General features: G+C 36.1%; 3 protein-coding genes across 5 annotated transcripts; 2 read left to right on the top strand and 1 right to left on the bottom strand.

Moving 5' to 3' along the window:
• The first annotated feature begins 3077 nt into the window (after nt 1-3077).
• LOC113045890 (keratin, type II cytoskeletal 1-like) lies at nt 3078-5850 on the top strand. Its single transcript, XM_026206620.1, has 5 exons — nt 3078-3538; nt 3911-3983; nt 4163-4872; nt 4977-5460; nt 5553-5850. The coding sequence occupies exons 1-5, from the start codon at nt 3152-3154 to the stop codon at nt 5624-5626; spliced, it is 1728 nt and encodes a 575-aa protein (XP_026062405.1). The 5' UTR covers nt 3078-3151; the 3' UTR covers nt 5627-5850.
• A 4119-nt stretch (nt 5851-9969) lies between these two features.
• ano8a (anoctamin 8a) lies at nt 9970-21069 on the top strand. 3 transcript variants are annotated; one of them, XM_026206612.1, is made up of 17 exons: nt 9970-10602; nt 12547-12657; nt 12897-13029; nt 13175-13313; nt 14970-15066; nt 15160-15276; nt 15809-15936; nt 16056-16217; nt 17073-17225; nt 17314-17440; nt 17658-17713; nt 17861-17935; nt 18030-18671; nt 18787-18978; nt 19080-19211; nt 19774-19884; nt 20039-21069. In XM_026206612.1, the coding sequence occupies exons 1-17, from the start codon at nt 10584-10586 to the stop codon at nt 20651-20653; spliced, it is 3009 nt and encodes a 1002-aa protein (XP_026062397.1). In that variant the 5' UTR covers nt 9970-10583; the 3' UTR covers nt 20654-21069. The 3 variants fall into 3 exon arrangements, with proteins under 3 accessions (XP_026062397.1, XP_026062399.1, XP_026062398.1); XM_026206614.1 differs by lacking the exons at nt 9970-10602; nt 12547-12657; nt 12897-13029; nt 13175-13313 and adding exons at nt 13609-14569; nt 14774-14863; XM_026206613.1 differs by lacking the exons at nt 9970-10602; nt 12547-12657; nt 12897-13029; nt 13175-13313 and adding an exon at nt 13609-14863.
• A 236-nt stretch (nt 21070-21305) lies between these two features.
• On the bottom strand, nt 21306-22794 carry mrpl34 (mitochondrial ribosomal protein L34). Its single transcript, XM_026206619.1, has 2 exons — nt 22577-22794; nt 21306-22154 (listed from the first exon to the last, which is right to left on the bottom strand). The coding sequence occupies exons 1-2, from the start codon at nt 22630-22632 to the stop codon at nt 21836-21838; spliced, it is 375 nt and encodes a 124-aa protein (XP_026062404.1). The 5' UTR covers nt 22633-22794; the 3' UTR covers nt 21306-21835.
• Nucleotides 22795-22817: the final 23 nt, after the last annotated feature.

Raw genomic sequence — 22817 nt, 5'->3', positions numbered from 1 at the left:
CTAGTTAGAAAACTAAGTACTAACCCTGAACCTACCCCTAAACCTAGCCCTACCTTATATGTGACCCTGGACCTCAAAACCAGTCTTAACTTACTGGGGTATATTTGTAGCAATAGCCAAAAATTCATTGTATGGGTCAAAATTATAGATTTTTCTTTTATGACAAAAATTATTAGGATATTAAGTAAAGATCATGTTCCATTAAGATATCTAGTAAATTTCCTACTGTTAATATAACAAAACTTTATTTTTGATTAGTAATATGCAGTGCTAAGAATTCATTTGGAAAAATGTTAAATGTGATTTTCTCAATATTTAGATTTTTTTGCACCCTCAGATTTTCAAATAGTTATATCTTGGCCAAAAATTATCCGATCCTAATAAACCATACGTCAATGGAAAGCTTACCTAAATGAGTATAGATACCAGTAAAGCTAGAAAAAAGATACCAGCAACAACTTGGAATACTGGTGAAACTAGAAAATGATATACATGGTAGTTATAGTTGATATCTGAACTACAGATCCCAAATGGAATTCAAAATATTTGCAATTTGTTTTCAGTTACAATGGATTAGTTAGTCTCTGAATATTGGTTTGTTCTAAAGTAACATTAAAGTTGATACTAGTAACTACCGGGTTACTTACTAGAATTAAAAAACAATACTGGTAATGTAAAAATAGACAGTAGTTTTAAGGAAACAGTTAAACGTCAAAATATGGTTTATGATCAAAGTGTTTGAAAACAAGCACCAGAAGAGTTTTGAGTAATAACTGAGAACATATCTACAGGTGAGGTAAAGCTTGAATTCAATCCAGATTTGCATGGCACAAGAGGTCAGAGGGTAGGAAAGGCATCATTTTGTGTAATAATAATATTTTGTGCAGCCAAAGATTTTGGTTTAGCATTGTTTCCTGCATGAAAATGAATGTAATTTGTTTCTTATTATTATTACTTTCAAACAATGAGAAACCATCCACGCTGTACGTCTTGTTGTTTATCCAGGAGACAGCTGTCTCTTGTTTTGAGATGTAGATCTTGGCCACAAGTTCACATGATTATTCAGGGGTCACACTCGAGAAGAACATTGCATTTACTGCCCTCACTCAACCTCTGCTTCCTTCTCAACCGTTTCTGTGAAATGATCATATTCTTAGAAACAAAAGCATACTTTGGTTTCTCAATGAAACCAGTAACAAACTGATTTGCCATCATCAATTTACATCAGCTCTTTTTCAAGGTCTGGTTTCTTAGCAGCATGTAAAGTCTTCCCAAAGACAAAGATGTGTTTATGTATGTGTGTGTGTGTGTGTATGTGTGTGTGTGTGTGTGTGTGTGTGTGTGTGAAAGAGAGCACAAAAGAAAAGAGGAGTGTGAGTCTGAGAGCGCATGCTTGAGTTATGTGGATTGTACAAGCTGGGTGTTTATTTGGCCTTTGACCCCAGGGTTCAGGAATGTGATTGATCTCTTTTAGGATATGGGGTAGCATTGCAACTCTTACTTGTGCCGACTTTACCAAGCTTTTTTATTTTATATTTATATTTTTTTATATTTTATTTAGCAATTAAATGAACATATATCATTTTTTTATCATATTTTATCTGAATGCGTCTGTTAAAAGACAAAATATGGAAATATCTCCATCTAGTGGTGAGATTAAGAGACTAAGAATTCTGTGCATTTTTTAAGGTTAAAATACATATTCCTATTCCAATTTAGTATCAGAGACGATTTTATCTGCCATCAAAGTGTAAACACTGACTATGTAGCTCTATAAAAACAGTTATGTGACTATGTCGCTTTGTTTAAACCCAGCTAACAAGGAACATTCTCAGAACTATGGAATGTACACATAACCTAAAATAAATAAATAAATAAACTGGAAAAGGTGCATATTCATAGAACAATCTGAAGTTTCATAACTTAAAGGGAAGGGTAGCAAATAGGTTTTAGAACAAATTGTATTTTTTTTCTTTTTTTTTTTAGCTGGTAGTATCCAAAAGAAGTCAGCTATACCTGTGGAGAACTATAATTTTTTGCTGTTGACCTCAAATAATTTTCTGTAGATCATCACAAACTTCATTGTTTTAAAATGATGTTTCATTGTTCATATGTCTCTTGTTGTTATGTAAAGTCTCGTCATCGGTGTAATTAGGCTACATAATACGACCACAAACTTTTTAACGTTAATGAGGTAGTGTGTGCTTTGGCAGGTTTATGGGATTTGGAAGCACTTGAAAAAACAGAGGGCGAATGAATTTCGTTACATGATGATAATTTCAACGTCAGCCGTACTTACGAAACAGATAAACAGGACGATTAATTCTTGATAATGTCAGCAGATGTGTTTAAATCTGTGTTTATTACTGATTTCCTTCATTTGTTCAGTAGTGTCCAGACAGTGCCTTCTTACGTTGGTCACTCTGAGACACAGCTATGAATTACTGTTTCCTCTTTGAATCGGGGAGGCACATCAGCAGTTCCTGGCAGGAAAGCCAAATGCTTTCATAATATTCCTATTCTCTGACTCTTACAATATATAAGATATCAGAATACAATGTAAACATATGGCTGAACAACTACAGGATATTATATAAAGGCACCAAGTTGGTAACCTAATTTCATCATGTTTAGAGTAAAACTAGGCATGGATTTAAATGCTTTGGTTAAAGATAATGTTTTAGTTAGACATATACAAACACATCCTCATCCAACCTACGTTAGGACTGTGTTTTACAATTCTTGAGTCAAACAGGAGTATTTTAGATCATCTGTTATGTAATACAATATAAAAAAAAAGTTGTACAATGTTCTGGTCATTAACATAGATAGATTAAAATAATCTCTGAATAACTGTTCAAAACAGCACGCAGTCAAACCATCAACCATGTGCTTTCTCAAGTGCCAACATGCTGTCAAACTAAAGGATCTGTTTTGGAGACAGTGTGCAGTCTGGGTCTGGGCCATCCCCCTGGTCAGTACGTGATGTTGTTCTAACCTCGGGAATCATGAGCATAGGGTGGATCAGGGAAGCGTCATCCAGTGGGAGGGGCAGGAAAAGAATATAAACTGGCAGCCTTAACATATTTAACTTCTTATTTTACCTTTGATGTTTAATTCTGCATAGTGAAGGAGCTTGATTAGAGCAGTGATGTACAAAAGCAGTTACTCTCAGGCCAACTTTGGCTTGGCTGCCAAGAAGATGCATAAGTCGAAAGGCAAGAGCTGTGGTTACTACATGAAGATTGTCTTCTTTTTCTCCTCACTCATCCAGTCTCTGATCATCGCAAGTCTGGTGCTCTTTCTGGTGTATGGACAACCCGAGCACACATTGGAGGAGAAGAGGCTACAGGAGTTGGACCAAAGCATCAGCAAACTCACCATGGAAAATTTCATTCTCCGTGGGAAGGAAAAGAACCTCACCAAAGTTCTGAACGTCACTCTCACTGCAAAGCTGAACAATGACAAAGCTGTGGCTGAATTACGCAGACTGGCGAACACCTCATCCTTGGCAATAAAAAGCTTGCAAGCATCAATTGTGAGATTTTGGGGAAAAAAAAACTATATATTCAATCAATTATTTTTTGATAGATAACATTATTTTTCATATAAAAGAGAATGTTATGTTGTTTGGTGCATTTAACTGAATGATGTATATTGTTCTAAGAATGTTTTCTTAACATTCCAATTAGTCTATTAAACAGTCATTTAAATGTTTTTTTAATGCTTTTTTAATGTTGTAAGAACCTTTTTTTTTATTATAGGAACATTCTTGAAAAAAAACTGGCAGAATGATAATTACCATTAATGTAAACTTCCATGATCATGAATGCTGCAGATAGACAATTAGAGAACTAAAATGCATGACTTCAGCCTCAATTATTATTAATTTTGTGCTCTATTTTTATAGTCTCGGTGCGAGGTGGAAAAAAGAATGACTACTCCCCGCGCATGCCCTCCTACTGTCTGTCCAGTTTCAAGTGGTGAGATAGTTTTTCAGAAAAAAAAAATCTTAATATGAACATTTCTTACATTTTATAAGGTACTTGAGTACAAAAATGTTGATTTTTTGTTTGTTTCACACAATGACTGTAACTCTTGCATAAATTTAATCAAGCAGAACAACAGTTTCAGCTATATTGTTTTTTTTTTTTTTTTTTAGATAACAGACGTTTACAAAGTATGCTCCAGCAGTCAGAGGAAATGCTAAAGCTGGTTAAAGCGAACTTTACTCAGATGGTGGGCATTTTGAGAACAGAGCTGGACAACTCCAACAAAGACAAGGATGAGTATCACTTGGAAACAATTATTCTAAGGCGAAACAAGTCTTCTGTTGAAGATGAGCTCGCGTTGTACCAAAAGAAGTGCAAAGAGGATTTTGTCACTTCTTTACGAGGAATCCCCGACGTCACCAAAGAATTCCTCAAAAGAATCGATGACCTCTTCTCAAAACATATTTCTTTCCAGCTAACGTGTGATAAGCAAAAAAATCAGCTTGAAAACATTCGGGAAAACTGTAGCAGTCTTTCAAGAGAAGTCGAGAACAAGCTCCAGTCATATCTGGACATAGTGGGAAACCAGTTCACAGAAATGAATGGGGAAAATGCCAAATTTACTATAGAAAACAAACGCCTGAGAGAGGACGCTATGTGGTGCAATCAGAATCGCAGTGCCATGATTCGCGAGAGTCGTAAAAATCTTGAGCAACTTCAGCTCAAGAATGACCAAGACAGTGAAAAACTTCTGCTGGAGAACAGGAAACTAAAAGATGATAACAAACTGAAAGGCGAGCTGATCTCTTTGAGAGAAAAAGAAATTAAAACACTCACAAACACTGTTGAGAATCTCAATGCTTCACTTGCCATCTGTAAGGTGAGGTTAATGTGCTCCTTTTATACATATGTATTTATTTTATCTTTGCAATTGTAAATTAAATGTGTTTGTAATGAACGTTAATTACTTTTTCTATTTTTCAGCCGTCAATTCGAACTTACCCATTCATGCAAAACCACTTCAATCCGGCAAACATACCAAATAGTGGTGGGACCGGTATGAGTTCAGCAGGCCTAAACAAACCAAACATACCATGGACCGGGGCCGGCTCCACTGGATCAGCATTTCTCAATCCTTATGGTGCAGGATCAAGCACAAGAACAGGTGTGACAGGATCATTAAATACAGCTGTAGGGGGGGCAGGGACCCTTTCAGGTGGACTGAGCAGCGGAGGATCAGGTGGGCCAGGATCAACTAGAACAGGTGTAGCCCAGACGGGGACAAGTAGTTTGGGTGGAGTAGGACCAGGGTGGGCAGGATTTGGCAGTGCTGGATCAAGTGGAGTAGGTATGGGAAAACCAGTGGTAGGAGGTGCAGGTGTTGGCTCACTCGGGTCTAACACACCTGGATTTGGAGCAAATCTGGCAGGAACAAAAACACCAACGGGTGCAACAGAGTTAAGCCAAGGTATACCAAGCAGAAGTGGTATTGCACTTTTTAATCAGATTTAATCAGACATTTGTTTTTAAAATGCCTAACCTTTTATGTTTGATTTACAGCACAGATCAGTCTTCATTTGAAGGAGCTAGATCGCCATTCACTCCCAATATTCACTCCCAATTTGACGGGCTGAACATAGTCCTGGCAAAAATCCCAGTCAGAACTGTTTGAACATAGAAATCCCATATGTACTGACCCTGCAAATCTGTGATGTGAATACTAATTATTAACATGAATATTAATTACATTTTGTGGGATGAAGTTGATGTTTTTTGTGCATTAAATTCATTTATGCTTGTATATATCTTATAATATATATATATATATACATAGTATATGTCTATCATTACAATTTTATTTTTGTAAACTTATTTTTATTGGTTCTCTTGCTGCATGGAATAAAAACGTTAATAAAAAATAAGCATAATCTGTTTTATTAATTTTAATTTTAATTTATTACTTAATTAAATTTATTTTATTTTAAATAAATGGTGAAATAAATGATAAGGAAATTCACACTATCGAGGTCTGGTAGTTATCTACATAAAAAGAGGCAAATAGGGCTTGGATATAATGGTAATATTCTATTGCAGTTAGTAGCATTACAATTTAATATGTATATTTCTTACTTATAGTTGCAGCTCAGCCCTGAACCTACCGGAAGTACAAAAGCTATAACATGTTTTCACATTCTGTCAGCTTCTAAATAAGTCAGGAGTTAACTGAACAAATGTGTTTACCAAAAAATACAATGACTCTAGGCCACAGTGTGTATGACACCGATACAGTAAAATGAACATATGTACAAGAAGAACTATCAAAGAAATTTCCAATAGGTCCACTTCACATAAGCTTAAAATAGCTCTGGCTAACCATCAGGCTATTGTCATTGTTTTGCGTCAGTGGGAAGCACTATTTAAAACAGAGCCACTCTCAAAACAAAGCAAAATTTAAGTGCCATACTGAGTCAGGCCTCAACCAGCATAAAACAATGTTAAAGGCATTTAAGTAATCAAATTACTGCATTCTGACGCTAAATATGTTGTGAAATAATGGAATTGATCTGAAATATAATTAGTATTAAATATGCAGCCAGCTTGTGAATATTGTGAAGAAATTCATCTTAAATTCTCAGTAGGACCTGGCAACCTATGTGAACATAATGTAAAACAATCTAAATGATTTCCCATGTCAACAAGCATCATGTAACCAGGAATGCCAAAAGGTGAATAAGACAAAAGCAAAGAAACAGGGCACCAATTCATATATAGAGGCATCACAGAAGGAGCCTGCTATCCAGCTTAAAGGATATCCTTTGTTTGACATACATGATTTTTTTCATATAAAGTAATACTCCACTCCAAAAATGAACATTTGGTCATTAATCACTTATGTTGTTCCAAACCTATGAAAGCTTTGTTCTTCTTCCGGACACAATTTAAGATATTTGGCTTGAGACTGTCCCATAGACTGCAGTGAGTTACACTGTCAAGGTCCAGAAAAGTATGAAAAGCATCGTCAGAATAGTGCATCTGCCTCTGCTTCAACCGTAACATTATGAAGCGGCGAGAATAATTTGTGTAAACGAATGAAAACTAAAATAATAACTTTATTCAACAATTCCTTTGTCAACAGTCTCCTCTGTGTCTCTCCATATCACTGTATGCTGTGTATGCTGTTCTGTAACAGTCTCCAGCTTTCCGGTTTTCATCCAAAATATCTTAAAATTGTGTTCTGAAGATGAACAGACTTTTACAGGTTTGGAACAACATGAGGGTAAGTAATTAATGACAACATTTTCATTTTGGGGTGGAGTGTCCCTTTAAGACAGTAAGATCTCTAGTTCTCAAAGAGGGTAGACAGGTTTCGGTGGCTGTGACGTCTGAGACATTGACACCAACGTCTTTGAACTATCTTTATAAAGACACAGAGACATAGGCCTATACAGAAAACAATGCAATTATTGTTTATGGATGTGGAGTGCTTAGTGCCAGTGCACTGAACTTTAGATAAACGATGTTATCCTGAGGTTTCTCCTGGTGATAGCTCTGAAATAGATTACATTTTTGTAATCTCTAATGATGAATTCATGAGAAATTTTTCTTTGGGGTCTTTTAAAAATAAACACAGTGTTCTGCATACTGAGGTAAATATCCCTTCTCCACCCTCCATCAGGATACGCATAAGTGCTTATTATTATTATTATGTCCTTTCCCACTTAGGTCACAGAACTAGTCACCTTTTGTCTCTAGAAGCTAACATTCTTTGTTCCCCCAAAGCACTGATTGCATTTCCTAATTTGCTAGGCCCCTCTATGCCCACTATTCTGGTAAAGTCATTAAAGTCCAAAACCTTCTCTCATCGACCTCTTCATATCATTTCTTGAGATTATATAATTTTTCTAGACGATGAAAACAGCAAGTGCTATTTAAAATGTGTTATTTAATGAAAACAAGTACTCAAATATCCTTAAACTACAGGGAACTTTTTGTTATCACTGTACAGTATTGCCAGTTAATTCATTAGTCAGATGTAGGTACTGTATATATGCACATGTGTACAGCTGTGAGAAAATGATGTGATATAGACATAAAGATTATAAATGCATACAAAATGCCAATGAAAATCAAAAAAGGACTGGTTTGTCTAAGATTACCAACTAAATGCAGCATCAGTGAAGTGGATAATATTGAATATTAGATTTGTATGTTTCTATTTTTATTTTATATTTACAATTTAATTTCTGTGATCTTAAAATTATTAGACTGCTGCCCCCTGAAACCCTTTTGTATTTCTAAAAAAAAAAAAAAAAAAACTGTCCTAAATGTGTCTGCGTGACTGCGTGTGAGCGACTTTGAGTTACAGAGATCTCAGATTGGTGTGTTAGCTTCAAATCTCTCCTGTACTCAAGCGCTCCAACACACATCAGACACCAGGTGGTGCTATCATAAGTACATTTCTGCATTCTGGAAGGCTAACTCTGAATTCCCAAATCAAATCCTACAAGAAAAGCCTACTTTTTAAAACTCATCTCATCTAAGACATTAGCCAATTAAACATTCTGGCACACAGTTTTTGACAGTCTAATCCCAAAACAAAGTTTCTCTAGTAATGATATTTTGATCCAACTTCTGCACGTAAAAAAATATTTTTTTTATGATATTAAAACAACATTTATAAATAATGCCACGATTGCTGAATTAGGTGTTTATGACATTGTTGGGCATTAATTAATAGTCATTACCAATAGCCATCTAGTTATAAATTTAATCTTCAGTACAATGAGTTTACACTTGAGTGCAAATGACTTTATGAAGACCTGTACCTTATTAACCAGAAAGTGGTTCTTATTTAAATATTATCAAGGGTCCTGCCTTCACTGATTGCGGATGTAGACTGACAATGTGATTATCAGCCAGTGTTATAATTACAGGCCTACGTGCTTGTCAAGCTGAACAGCCATCCGTAAACCAATTATAATTTAGTCTTTAGGTTCTTAGTGACAGTGACAGCGACTGCTTGAAAGTCATTCCATGAAATGAATGCCTCTTCTATTTTGAAAAGGTCATTTTTACAGAGAATATTTTATTAGGGGAAAAAAAGATTAACAAATCTTTCATCTCAAGCTAAACTTTAAAAGGTAATGTTTTTAAATGGCTGCATCTTTACAGAGGTATCAGGATGCCCGTTTGATAGTACATTTAATGCTGATATTTTTACAGCATTTTAGTTTTCCACCACATTTTCAATAAGCAGTTTAGTGACCACAAGCCTGGTGGCAGGGTTAACGATTTAAGATCGCCCCCTACTGACATAAGTAGATTTACAGTACAAAATAAAGTAACATTAGGTCCTTGATGTTCTTTCTATAGTTTTTATATTATTTTTAATTATGCAACACTATTTAATTAAATGGATTCATGACGGTAACTTAGCTGCTGCATAAACTGGGAACACATGTTTATAAAATATTAGTCTATATCCATTCTAATGTAAAAACATGTAGCTATCGATGAGAAAAAAAGACACATGAGAGCAGGGGCACTGCACAAGGTCCCGGGCCCTATGCTTAGGTAATCCTAATGGGCCCACCTTCCCTTGAAAATATATATTCCAGACTTTTCAAGGGCCCTCTCTTCCTTTGGGGACCTGGTAATCAGTACTAGTTTTACCCCCAGTCCAGGGTCAAAAAGACATCTACACTGAGAAAGAAGAATAACAATTAAATATACTTTTATTCGATTTTACTGATGTTTAACTAATAGAGTTAACTTCATGTTGTTGGTTATTTTTTACACCGGTGGTTGTCAATTCCTGGAGGGCCCTTCTCTGCACATTTTACATGTCTCCCTAACACACCTGATTGAGATAACTGAACTAACGAGCTGATGATGATCTCAATCACGTGTTTTAGGGTGACATGCAAAATGTGCAGGGCAGGGGCCCCCAGGACAACAAACAACCCACTTTACGAAATTATCCTTAAAGAAGTGATCGATATTGGCTGAAATACAGCTCAAAGTACAAAACCACCTCAGCAAGACGATATGTTCAGGAATTACATGTCCAGATCGCTACCAAATCCAGTCTTTGCTCTCACCTGTACTGAATGTCCACCTCTTTGTACGCGAGATCTTTGCGCATTCACTCTCATTGGTTCGTTTCAGTACATCTATGAATAATGCACCTCACGTTGCGTAATTTTCCAGTGAAGATGAGACAGATGGTGCATACACCAACTTACTGACAACAACTCACAGGCAAACAAAACAGAGAAATACAGCGAAATGATAGAGCTACGTGACCAAACGTAGTGTACGAATGCACGGAAGCTGAACACTGCTCTTCTAAAATGATGAGGAAATCAGCTGAGTGCTGACAGCGCAATGGATGATCGATGTCAACATGTGATTGAGGATTTATTCAGTGGTCAGTCAGTGGACGCTCTGCACCTGTTTGCATCTGGGAAAGGCTCTGGCCGCTGGGGAAGCCTTGCTGGACCTGGCCGTGCAGTTTCAGCACCAGTACCGACGACGGTAACGGCACAGCTGACGTATTCATAAAGCAGAGCAAAGCGAAGATCTCACGCGATGTCCTCGGCGGTGTTAGGTGAGTGACGCTCAGACAGCCGTCATGCAGAGAGTCGCATGTTGTTATCCAGCTGTCGTAGGTGACTTCAAACCACAAATATGCGTTTATGTCTCGCTGTGTTATTTACTCTCTAGTGTATGACAAGGTTGACTGCTGTTAGGGGCAGAATATAATACAAAAGGATGATCTCTGAAGGTCTAATATTTGTCTAGTAAACCTTATTGGCCTGTTTGTTAACGTTTGTTGACATTGTGTGTAAGGATTCAATGGTATAGGTAAAGGCTCTTCACCTGAATGTAGTGGACACATAATACACACGGCATTTCCTGCTTATTGATGAAAATATCTCTAATCGTGCTCATTCAGATCATTACCATTGCCTTTCAAACAATGGTACTTCAATAACCCCATATATTTCCTGAGGCATCACTCTCCACCATATGTGCAGTGAACCTGCTTGTTATGCCACAAATCCTCCCTTGATGGTCATTATGTTTGAATGCTGTCACTAATAATAATATATGTTGAATACCACTAGAGCTACTCATATCGTCATAGTTTAATGTAATTGTGTGATATTTTGCCATAAATGGGACTGAACATTTGTGATATTATTTTATCTAGTTCTTCTTTCTGTCCTAATCTGTTTTTATGTAAGAAAGAGCTAGCAATAAGGTAATATCTCAGACTCACATTTTTGCATGTTTTTTTCGATTCTTCAAAAACAAACTAATTTTGTACAGGCTGCCAAAGTGAACTTCACGCTTCATGTAACCGTCACTAAAAAAGAGCACAGTTTGTGACACAGTGGTCAGAAAATTGATTACATCTTTCACACAAGGACTCTTCAACTTAGAATGAGTGCTGCTTCCACAAGAAGAAAGCTGTGTTTAATGTATTTGTTACGGTAAATGAAACGGCAACTTGACTGAATTTGCCACATTAGAAATAGCCCTCTTATCCCATTAAAGTAAAATAATAACAATAAGAAATGTATATCAAATACAGTAGTCAACATCTAAAGTGGATCAAAACCATTCATCAAAGTTGTTCTAAAACCAAAATTCATTCTTGTTTTAGGACAACTTTGATTAACTGTTTTGATCCACTTTAAATGTTGACAACTAATGTTTCTGGGCGTAATGGTGAGATTTGGGTAAGTGTAAAAACAGGCTTGGTTTCTGAGGATGTGGACAATGTCTTTTGAAATGTCTGTTTGGCTGGACCTTAACAGGATGGCAGCTTAAATAGAAAGCTGAGTGGTTTGTGATGTGTTTGCAGACGTTTTAGTGTACATACGATAAGTCACTCAAGGCCTTAGTGATGGAATTAATTCAATTTTTTGGTACTTTTTTGAAAACAAACACGCATATTATTTTTCAACATGGAAGTAAGCTGTTTTCTGTAAATTTAATAAAAAAAAATAATGATTAGCTACTGTAGGGAAATAACAAAGTGCAGTAAATGGTGAAACTGTTTGTGCTACAAACCTTTGTTTATAATTAATACATTAATGTAATGTGGTAAGAATCACCAGTTTTGCAGTATCAAGCAGCAAAAAGAGCTGTTTTTAAAGCTAAAAAAAAACCTGGAAGTGGATGACCCCGCAAACCAGACACATGAAATAAAAAGGTGAAAAATAAGGTGTAGTGTTTGTGTACTTTATAATGCTATTTATATATGCATCATTAAGGGCCTGATTGACCCCCTTTTTTTGTATAGTAACTTAAATGAAAAAAAAAAAAAAAAAAAAAAAAAATATATATATATAAATATATATATGTATATTTATATATATATATATAAATATATATTTTTATATATATATATATATATATATATATATATATATATATATATATATATATATATATATATATATATATATTTATATATTTATATATATATATATATATATATATAAAATATATAAAAAAAAATTCTCTCTCTCTTTGCAAACAGAGAAATTGCTCAGAGGTCGTCTCTTTCATGGCAGACAGTACCTCATGAAGCATAAAACTATGATCACAATGGCACCCACTGAAAACTGTGATGTTCTTATGACATTCCCAGGTGTGTAGGTTATGTCTTTCAGTTTTGCTCATTTGCACTAATACAGTTATTGATTAATGTAGATGTTTTTTGGTAGCTTCATGTCACAAATGTTTTATATGTAACATTTACTACATTACAGTATGAATGCAATTGTGCATTTTGTACATATAATATCTTTTTTACATTTATTTACAAAATACTGAATTTCTTTGATCTACTGATGGACATATTTCAGCATGTTATCATCTTTTCCACAGACACCACAGATGACCATACACTGTTATGGTTACTCAACCAAATCCGGTTGGGAATTCCACAAGTCAGAATCCAGATCCGGCAGCATAAATACACGCACACCTATGCATTCTTCATTACCTCAACCTTTGAGAAGTAAGACACTGTAGAAAACCTGCTTGAACTAACTCTCATCTTAGTTATTGTATTTTTCCATATAAATTGTCTGAAATGTTTGACAGCTGGTCACTGGTTCCTACATAAATAAAGCATAAGAATGATTGTTGTTTTTTGTCTGAAGCTTGTTGCGTGGAGCTGAACAGATGGGGATGCAAAAGGCAGTGAAGCCACGCTACGGAGGCGGCACTCGCAGGTTTTCATGTGAGGAGGATGACATCTATGAAAACATAGAGAGTGAGCTGTGTTTCTTCACATCACAGGTCTGCCATTAATCTCTCATTTCTTGTCTTCTCATATGAAAAAAATAGATGTCAACGCAATCCTGGCATTCTGTAATAAGTTTGTTTTGGCAAACTGGTGGCTAATTTGCAAGAATTTGTACAATTGTTTCGATCATAGATTTTCATACAAACGGTTTATACCCCACTGATATTTAAAGGGGTCATTTGATGCGATTAAAATCTTTCCTTTCTCTTTGGAGTGCTCTTGGTGCAGGAAGAAGATCTGTAAAGTTGCAAAGACTAAAGTCTCAAATCCAAAGAGATATCAAAGTTAAGACTCTGCCATGCCCCCCTAAAACGGCTCATTTAAACACGCCCCCATAATTACGTCACTATGTGGAATTATTTTCGTAATTCCTTCCAAATGTTCATGTAAAGAAAGAAAGCATGGATTCAGTAAACGCAGTTAATTGAAGCAGCCATGTCAGATAGATGCATTTAGGAATCTTTAAGATCATTTACAACAGAACAGAACACATTTTATGGACAAACCTAGTAGAGGAGGTCATTCTGACATTGCTATGACAATCTGGCACTTCTGTGTGTGTGTGAGAGAGAGAGGGTCACACAGTTGAGTCAGCTGTCTTAACCATCCATGGCTTGTGCACTGCAAACACATTCAAGCTTCATCACTGTGTCACGCGACTCTGTTCTTCTTTCGGGCTTGAACTGATGGTAAAACTAAGGACATTATTAACTGTCTTTACATTTATTCTGAAAGATCAATCTCACGATTATGGAAAGGGATGTAACATTTCCGATGAGTTCTTGCTGTGTTTGAACAATCACAATGCATGGATTTGTCGAACATTTGAGAGAGGTGGAGAATAGAGGACCTACAATAATGTACAGTATTTGAAAAATAATCAGTTTTTTTTACATTAAAGCATGTCAACATATTCTGTTACACCAAATACACAAAATAATGATCTTTAAAAAAGCATCATATGACCCCTTGAATTTAAAGGTTTAAGGGAGGACCTTCATTATTTTATTTTTATTTTTTAAGTGCCCCTATTATGCCAGTATCCTAAAACAAGTTTACATGCATCCAAGTTCAACGGGTGTCAGAAATGAAACGCTTATTGCCATGACAGAATGACAGCCCTGGAGACTTGTCAATACATAGAAAAGATGGTATGGATTGTAGCTTACCAAATCGAGCTGGAGGTTGAAGTGGTTGATTGACAAGAGGCTGATTCACAAGCACGTCTGGAGCAGGACGTTTCTCAGTGGTAAGTGTCAAGTGTTAACAAGTTTGTGGTAATTATAAGATGTGATAAAACACATTTACTCTCCCAGTCTATGATACAGCAACTTCTCGACATGATGTTAACCACAAATGTGTTACTTCGTGATGTAGAGCTGTAACAGAATAGATTCAAATACCCGATGACTCGTTTAGGTAATTGAGAACCGTAATTTTTTTTTTTTGACAGACAATAACTTTATCTATCATGCATTGTCGGCTTCTCAACTTTGCAGATAGGTTATGTTCAAATACAGCTACATGACACACTGCATGAAAGGTAATATTCGAAAAGGCATAATAGGGGCACTTTAAACCTCATGTTTCCATACAAATCACATTTTCTCATGAGATCGCATCAGTTTTTCCCTGTTATTTCTTTTTAGGAGCGTCAGAGTATTATCAAATATTGGATGGATAATCTGCGGGCGAAATATGGCGAGGCCCTTCATAACATTCACTTCCTGGAGGGCCAACCAATCAGTACCATTTCTTTTCTTCTAAAATGTTTATCAAGCTTAAGAATTCATGTTTTTTTTCCCTAAATCTGATAAACATTTTGTGTGTCCTTGGCAGTACCAGAGCTTATAGCCAGGGGTGTGATTCTTCAAATGTTTCCTCTTCACGAGCAGAGAATCCTGAATCAGCTGATGACGTCCTGGGTTCAGGCAGTCTGCGAGAGGCAACCTCTAGGTAAGAACTCCTGTGTTTTCCCAACATACACAGGAGTCACCTAGCTTTTAGTTATTTTGAAATAGTTGGTGCTTTTCAATGCTTGTATAAAGAGATTTCAGGCCAAGGCTCTTCCTTTAGCAAACAAACTTATGTGTACCTACCTGCTTTCTCCAGTACAGACTGATTTGCTCTGAGCAAATATGAAGTGCTACAGTTTGAATTCTTAATGCAATCTTTGAGTCACTACATGTTTTGTTATGTGAAATGAGATCTCTAAAGAGGAGCCCCTCTTATAAGAAAACATGATTAATTTTGGATCTATGATGTTAGTTGAGGCATATTTCACTGTATTGTGTGTTGCGTTTCACCTTTGCGCCAATCTAACAATATTTTAGTAAAAAAATAAAATCAACAGGGCCTTTTATCTTGGGGTAACAAAAAAGGTAGACCTATTTTTCCCTTATAGTTATGCGTGGCAGATTTCATTCATATTGTTATATTGCAAAAAAGCAGATTAAGCCTTAATGTTTTGTTATCCCATTCCTGACAGATGACGTGTGTGATTATTTTGGTGTGAAGATTGGCATGTATTTTGCTTGGTTGGGCTTTTACACCAACTCTATGCTGTATCCAGCAGTGATTGGCTTTCTGCTCTGGATCTTTGCTGAGTCTGATCAGGCAGGTTGTTTTCCTTGATATCACAATTCTATAGCTTTAGAATGGAAGTATGGAAAGAGTTTTTTTTTTTATTTGGTTAAAAAGGCATGGTAATATCACCAACCTTTTCTGATATGCAGACAAGTCAGGATATCTGCTGTGTGGTGTTTGCCATTTTCAATGTGGTGTGGGCAACGCTCTTCCTGGAGAGATGGAAGCGGCGGGAAGCAGAACTGGCATATAAGTGGGGAACGCTGGACACCCCAGCAGAGTCACTAGAGGAACCCCGTCCACAATTTCGGGTGTGCTGACATCATTTTATAGAACTTTAAATTATAAGACACAAAATGTTTGATAACAGCAGGTGAAGGTCACTAATGACCACCTCTGTTTGTATACTATTCATTATAATATGCTGATTTAGGGTCAAGACTTTAAGCTTTGAAAAATAGCAAGTTTAAATGTTTTAACAGCATTTATTTGAAATCGAAATCATAGATCAGTTTACTGTTTTCTTACAGAATAAAAGTTTATATACACACACACACAGTTGTATTCATAAGTTTACATACCCCTTGCAGAATGTGAAAAATGTTAATAATTAAAACAAATTAAGAGGGATTATGCATGTAATTTTTATTTATTACTGTCCTGAATAAGCTATTTCACATAACAGATATTTGCATATACTCCACAAGAGAGAATAATAAATTAATATATAAAAGTGACCAAAAGTTTACATACCCTTGAATCTTAATACTGTGTGTCATTTCCTGGATTGGAAAACGACTGTTTATATTTTGTAATCGTTGTACATGAACGATGAACAACGTCATCAGTGTTCAGGAGCTCATGGATTTTTCTGAAGAACAGCAGACTGTTGAAAGCAGTTTCTCAGGACAAACAAGGGACTCATGAACAACTATCACAAATATAAACAGTCGTAGGTCATCCAGTAAATTACACATACATTAGTATTATGATTCAAGGGTATGTAAACTTTTGAACGGGGGAATTTTTCTAAATTCAGTTATTCATTATTTTGTCCTGTGGAGTATATGTAAACATCTTTTATGTGAAATAGCTTATTCAGGACAGTACTATGTATATTACTGACTAGTTTCTACTTTAACAAAAAAAATGTACTTTCATATCAGGGAATTAAGCGTCGCAGTCCGGTGACTGGCTGTGAAGAGTTTTTCTACCCACCCTGGAAGAGGAGAATGTTCCGCTGGTTGGTCAGCTTTCCCATCTGCATCCTTTGTCTCTGCTTTGTCTGTTTGGCCATGTTTATCTGCCTGGAGTTTCAAGTAAGGATACTCTGTGACGTTTATTACAAATCTTGTAACTAAATCTTGTTAAAGGGTATTCAGGATTCATGACTTGTGTCTCTTACAGGAATTTGTCATTGAAACAAAGGAGTTGCCAAGCATATGTAGATTTTTCCCCAAAATTCTTCTAGCTGTAACCGTTACTGTATGTGATGAAGTGTACAAGAAAATTGCTCTCTGGCTCAATGACATGGGTAAGACTTAAATCTGCTAATAACATTTACAACATTTAAAATGTGTATTTGTATTTTCAGTACACAGTATGTGTATCTGAATTTAGCCAGATTGGGACATAAATTCTGTTATTATATTAGCAGCAAACTTGAATTTTTGGTTATTTCATAGCTAGTTTGTTCATTATTGTTTTTTTCTTCAGTGACACCTGTTTGTTCATTTTTTTAATTTTGACAGAAAATTACAGACTTCAAAGCACTTATGACAATAATCTCATCCTCAAGACTGTTTTTGTAAGTTTAATGGTTTATTTAACCTATTTATATATATACCAGGAGATGTTCAGTTTATTAATGTATCGACATACTGTAAAAACAGTGCCATTGATTAAATATTGTGTATATCTGTAATGGTTAAATATTGTGTTCTTCATTTTAAAGTTTCAGTTCGTAAATTCCTACCTCAGCCTTTTCTACATTGGATTTTATCTCAAAGACATGGAGCGGTTAAAAGAGGTAATACACAGATGACAGAATACTGTTAAAACAACAAAGTGTCATGAATCAATCATTCAGCCCAGACAAAAAAATGCTTTCTTTTAATTTACAGATGCTGGCCACGTTGTTGATCTTCCGCCAGTTTCTACAAAATATCAAAGAAGTGTTACAGCCGTATCTCTATGAGCACCATAAATTAGGTGCTCTGAGGACATTGTGGGACTTAATTCAATCCATGCTCCTGAACTATAGTCATTTAATAGTGGAAAGAATACGACTAACTTGCCAAGCCAGTCTGGATGTGAATAAAAGTGTCTCACCTCCAGAGCAATCAGAAAAGAGAGAAAGGAGGAGTTTAATCGCCAGCTACAGAGTTCCCAAAACAGAGGAAGGGGATGATGATGCTGGACTAAAGCAAAGGAAGGTCAGCTTCACCGAGAAGGTGGAATACAAAGACAAGGTTGTGGAAGCACCGACACAGGCCAACTTACAGGACGATGGCAGTCCTACCCTTGTGGAGAAAGGAATGGATCCATCCTTAATATTTGATATACGTGATGATGACGACGACGATGATGATAGAGACACTGATGTTTCTGTGAGTAAACCTCAAGGAACTCAGAGAAGAAAGATCCAATCTTCTGGGGAAAACAACAGTACGGAAAAGAAAATGTCCTGGATGGACCCTCCAGAGGAGAACGAATCCACTGTTTTGACCCAACCAGAGATTGAAAGTTGCATGCTAACTTATGAGGTCTGTGCTCCTCTGTCTTTATCATCGGCCTGACCAGCTGATGCCGTTATTAATCATACAAGTTTAGAAATGCTATTTCAAAAACTAGTTCATTTTCTTTTATTTCAACTTGCAGGATACTCTTCAGGATTACCAGGAGATGTTCATACAGTTTGGCTACGTTGTGCTCTTCTCTTCTGCATTTCCTCTGGCAGCAATGTGTGCCCTCATAAACAACATTGTAGAAATCCGAAGCGATGCCTTAAAACTTTGCACAGGCCTCCAGAGACCCTTTGGGCAAAGGGTTGAAAACATTGGACAATGGCAGGTCAGGAGATCCATTCAGAGTTGCTTAATAAATTATTCATAGCAGATTGTATTTTTCTAGTTTGTGTTCAATTGCTTTGTTTGTTCTTAAAATTGAAACAGATCGCAATGGAGGCAATGGGTCTGATCGCAATAATTGTGAACTGTTACCTTATTGGCCAGTGTGGACAGCTGCAACGACTCTTCCCCTGGTTGAGCCCCGAGACGGCCATCATCTCTGTTGTAGTGCTAGAGGTAAGAATGAAGAGCGGTTTGTGGTCGGTAAGATTTTTTTTTTTTTTTTTTTGTAAGGAGTATTTTGAAAGAGGAATATGCTCAACAAGGCTGCGTTTATTTGATAAAAAAAAATACATGGTGGGACATTATTATTTTAAAATAACTTGTCTATTTCAATATATTTTAAGAAATATTTTTTTCCTTTGTTGGCAAAGCTGAATTTGCAGCATCATTACTCCAGTCTTTAGTGTTACATGATCCTTCAAATATCATTCTACTCTGTTGATTTGGTGCTAGAGAAACATTTATTTTTATTGATAATAATGTTAAAAAAAGGTGTGCGGCTTAATTTTTTTGTGAAAACCATGATATACAGTATGTTTCTCAGGAATGGAATGTTCAAAAGAACAGGATTTGAAATAGAATCTTTTATAACACTGTAAATGTCTTTGATAAGTTCTGGCTGAATACAGCTATACATTCCTTTTGTATATACATTGTGTAAAACCAACCTAAATCTTGGCTAAATGATGTTTCAAATGTAGTAAATTGAATGCATACCTTCTCATATGGTTTTCAGCACTTCGCCATTCTGCTCAAATATATAATTCACGTTGCAATTCCTGATATTCCAAACTGGGTGGCAGATGAGATGGCCAAACTTGAATACCAGCGGAGAGAAGCTCTAAAGGTAGCACAGCACATGAGTGTAGGCTAACATTGTTCATTGTAATGTATAGATATTGATATTTCTAAATGTAATTTTAATGTGTATATCATCACATTAAGGAAAAAAATATTGGTTAGTTGAGTTAAATATGTATCATTGTCTGTTTCTGCATCAGAAACATGAACGCCTTGCACAGCAGCACCAGCAGCAGCAAAGGAGGAAGTCTGAAGAAGAAGAGGAGCATCAAAAAATGGCCGAGGAATTGGCACGACAAGATCAAGACAAGTCCGATCTGCATGGAGGTGAAGAACATCCCCGTGAAAAAAGCCCAGGGGCCAAGTTCAGCTCGGGAGATAAACTCAAAAGACCCAGCTCCCTTTTAGGCAACAATAATGTAATGAAACTTAAACACATAATCCCACTCCAGGGTAAATTCACCTCTACCACTTCTCCCACAAGTGGCGAGGCCAAACTTCCCGGTTTTCTAAAGTTCCTCAAATCCCAAGAGTTAAAAAAGGAAGCCGCTGCTGCAGTCACACAAGCAGCTTCACATGGGAGCCACGAGAAATCACAGTCTCCCAGCAAGTCCTTCAATCCAGGCAAACTCTTCAACTTCGGGAAGGAAAATCCATGTACTGGTGCTGAACAAGGGAAACCAGAAGATGCCTCAAGGGCCACTAATGCACAACAAACAAATAATGACCAAAACCCTTCATCAGAAGAGCTTCCATCTGAGGTTGAAAAGGGTGATGGCTCAGACTTTGGTACTAATCCTTCAAAAAAACAGTGAATTAAATGTTGATACTACTCAGTTAATATATAGCACTGATTGTAATGCTTAACATTTGCTTAAATGTGATAAAGCAACCATGTAGTGAGTTGGAACTGCATGTCAGAAATCATTTTAATACAATATATTAATCTGAGACCTCCATATATAATTTACTCACTGAAGGCGGCATGCTAAGTCACCTGCATGATAAAATCAGTTTAGGCATGGGCTAGCAAGAAAGGACGTTTGAATGAGCACTGTAAAATGTATAGATTTTTATATTTTTCTATGCATTATTATTTTTCTTATGATACAGTAAATATGACAATCTAAAAATAATGCATTGTCCTTGCTAATTTTGATCTTATGAGTGTGAATCCACAATGCAATAAAATGAAATTACTGCGAAAATAAATGTAAAAAATTGAATATCAGACACATTGTACATCGTTACTTCAAAGCCTTTTTTTTTTTTACTTTTATACTATTATCATAATACAAATTAAATGCATATACAATTACTTATTAAAATGAACTATAATACTTTCAATAAAATGTGATACAATAGACCATGACATTTTTTTTATGATTATTATAATACAGATTTTTTAACTAGTACGAATAATGGGAACAAAATCTGATCATGACAAATGAAGTTTCTGTATATCTGTATGTTTTTTTTTTTTTTTTATCTTCTCACCTATACCCCTTTTTCCCATTCTGATTACTTACAGGAGCATCTCAATAAATTAGAGTCTTGGAAAAGTCATTTTTTTCAGTAAATGTGAGACAAAATCATTACAATTAAAAGAACCAAAGACAATCTGTGTGCAGATTAAACAAATTGAGTTGAATTACTGAAATAAACTTTTCCACAACATTCTAATTTATTGAGATGCACCTGTGTATGTATGCTCATGTTTTTCTAAAATCTAACCGTAAATGCTCTGATCTGAGTGTAACACTACATACAGCAAAACTTTGACAAGAATATGCTCAACTGGAAGTATAAAGGAGGATGAGATCCATCAAACTGAATAAAAATAAAAAACATCCAATGAAGTCTATTGGAGTCATTGTGCATGAATTGCTTTAATTTGACAACTATTTTCAATAGAAACTCAAAAGCTCTACTGCACAGCTGACATTCAACTGAGATTCACTTCAAAGGTCTATCAAAGCAACTGTCCGGTCAGAGTCTCAATGTGTGAGGGACTTCCGCCCTTTGAGCATTCGGCGTAGGATGACTTCGATCCCACCAGGACTGCTTATTCTTTTGATCCACCCATGGGTCCTCTTTCGTTTGATGTTCTTCGGCTGATATTCTGTCCCACGTTTGACTGTGCGGACTTGTTGATAGTGCCAGGATGGCTGCTGGAAAACGCAAGCTCCCTCTGCTTTGGTGTTCAGGGTTGCTTGTAGGACAGGTTTCCGCTCTGCTCCTGTCCTTGACAGAACCAAGGAACTGACAGACCGTAGCTGACTGCAGCTGAACATGGTAGAGTGAGGACCATTACTCCTGAAAGTGAATTAGAATAAAGTGTAAAATATTTACACATGCATGCACTGTACATGAGCCCTGACTGAAAGTTTTCCTCAAAATTTAGTTGCAGAGTGATAAATATACAGATGAATTTGTATATTGGTCTGGTTTGCATGACTAATGTAAACTTAAAAACATTTCATTACTACATACATGTATCTTGTAACTATATCATCATTACACTCTTGAAATATTTTTTACTGTATTTTTGTGTAAACTTTGCTTTGCTGTGGTTTTTGGAATATATTCCGATTAGATTAATCCCAATATTTCGTTGGGTTTATGTCAAACGTGAGGTTATCGCTAACGCTGGTGGTTAAATCCACAATTAAAAGGACGTCAAGCAAATTAATTTACCTCAAGATTTTTAAAAATAATTTATGTTTTTTTTTACATACCAACACAAACTCGGTATCCCCGTAAAGCGCAAAAATGTTGTTCGTAATGTGTTCATCTCGGCTACACCTTCCTTACATCAATGTCATACCAAAGTCATCACATGTCTTGAGTCTCTTCCTTTGCTGGACGGCTGGCCCGAGTTTTCAAAACTCACTACTGCCCCCTTCAAGTCCAACCCAGAATAACACATGCGTAGCGAGGAATGTTAATTACTTATATTTATTACAAAAACAAAACAAT

This window comes from Carassius auratus, chromosome 27 (assembly GCF_003368295.1).
Source record: "Carassius auratus strain Wakin chromosome 27, ASM336829v1, whole genome shotgun sequence".
Classification (NCBI taxonomy): Eukaryota; Metazoa; Chordata; class Actinopteri; order Cypriniformes; family Cyprinidae; genus Carassius; species Carassius auratus.
The sequence above is the reverse complement of the archived record's forward strand: the minus strand, read 5'-3'. Positions and strand labels throughout refer to the sequence as shown.

Excerpts from the sequence above, each read along its gene's own strand:
- mrpl34 (XM_026206619.1), bottom strand. The coding sequence starts at position 22,632 with ATGAACACATTACGAACAACATTTTTGCGCTTTACGGGGATACCGAGT. Across the intron at positions 22,155-22,576 it reads GGGATACCGAGTTTGTGTTG|GAGTAATGGTCCTCACTCTA; the intron begins GTATGTAAAAAA and ends ATTCACTTTCAG.
- LOC113045890 (XM_026206620.1), top strand. The coding sequence starts at position 3,152 with ATGTACAAAAGCAGTTACTCTCAGGCCAACTTTGGCTTGGCTGCCAAG. Across the intron at positions 3,539-3,910 it reads AAAGCTTGCAAGCATCAATT|TCTCGGTGCGAGGTGGAAAA; the intron begins GTGAGATTTTGG and ends CTATTTTTATAG. Across the intron at positions 4,873-4,976 it reads CTTCACTTGCCATCTGTAAG|CCGTCAATTCGAACTTACCC; the intron begins GTGAGGTTAATG and ends TCTATTTTTCAG.
- ano8a (XM_026206612.1), top strand. Across the intron at positions 13,314-14,969 it reads TGTGTTTCTTCACATCACAG|GAGCGTCAGAGTATTATCAA; the intron begins GTCTGCCATTAA and ends ATTTCTTTTTAG. Across the intron at positions 16,218-17,072 it reads AACCCCGTCCACAATTTCGG|GGAATTAAGCGTCGCAGTCC; the intron begins GTGTGCTGACAT and ends CTTTCATATCAG.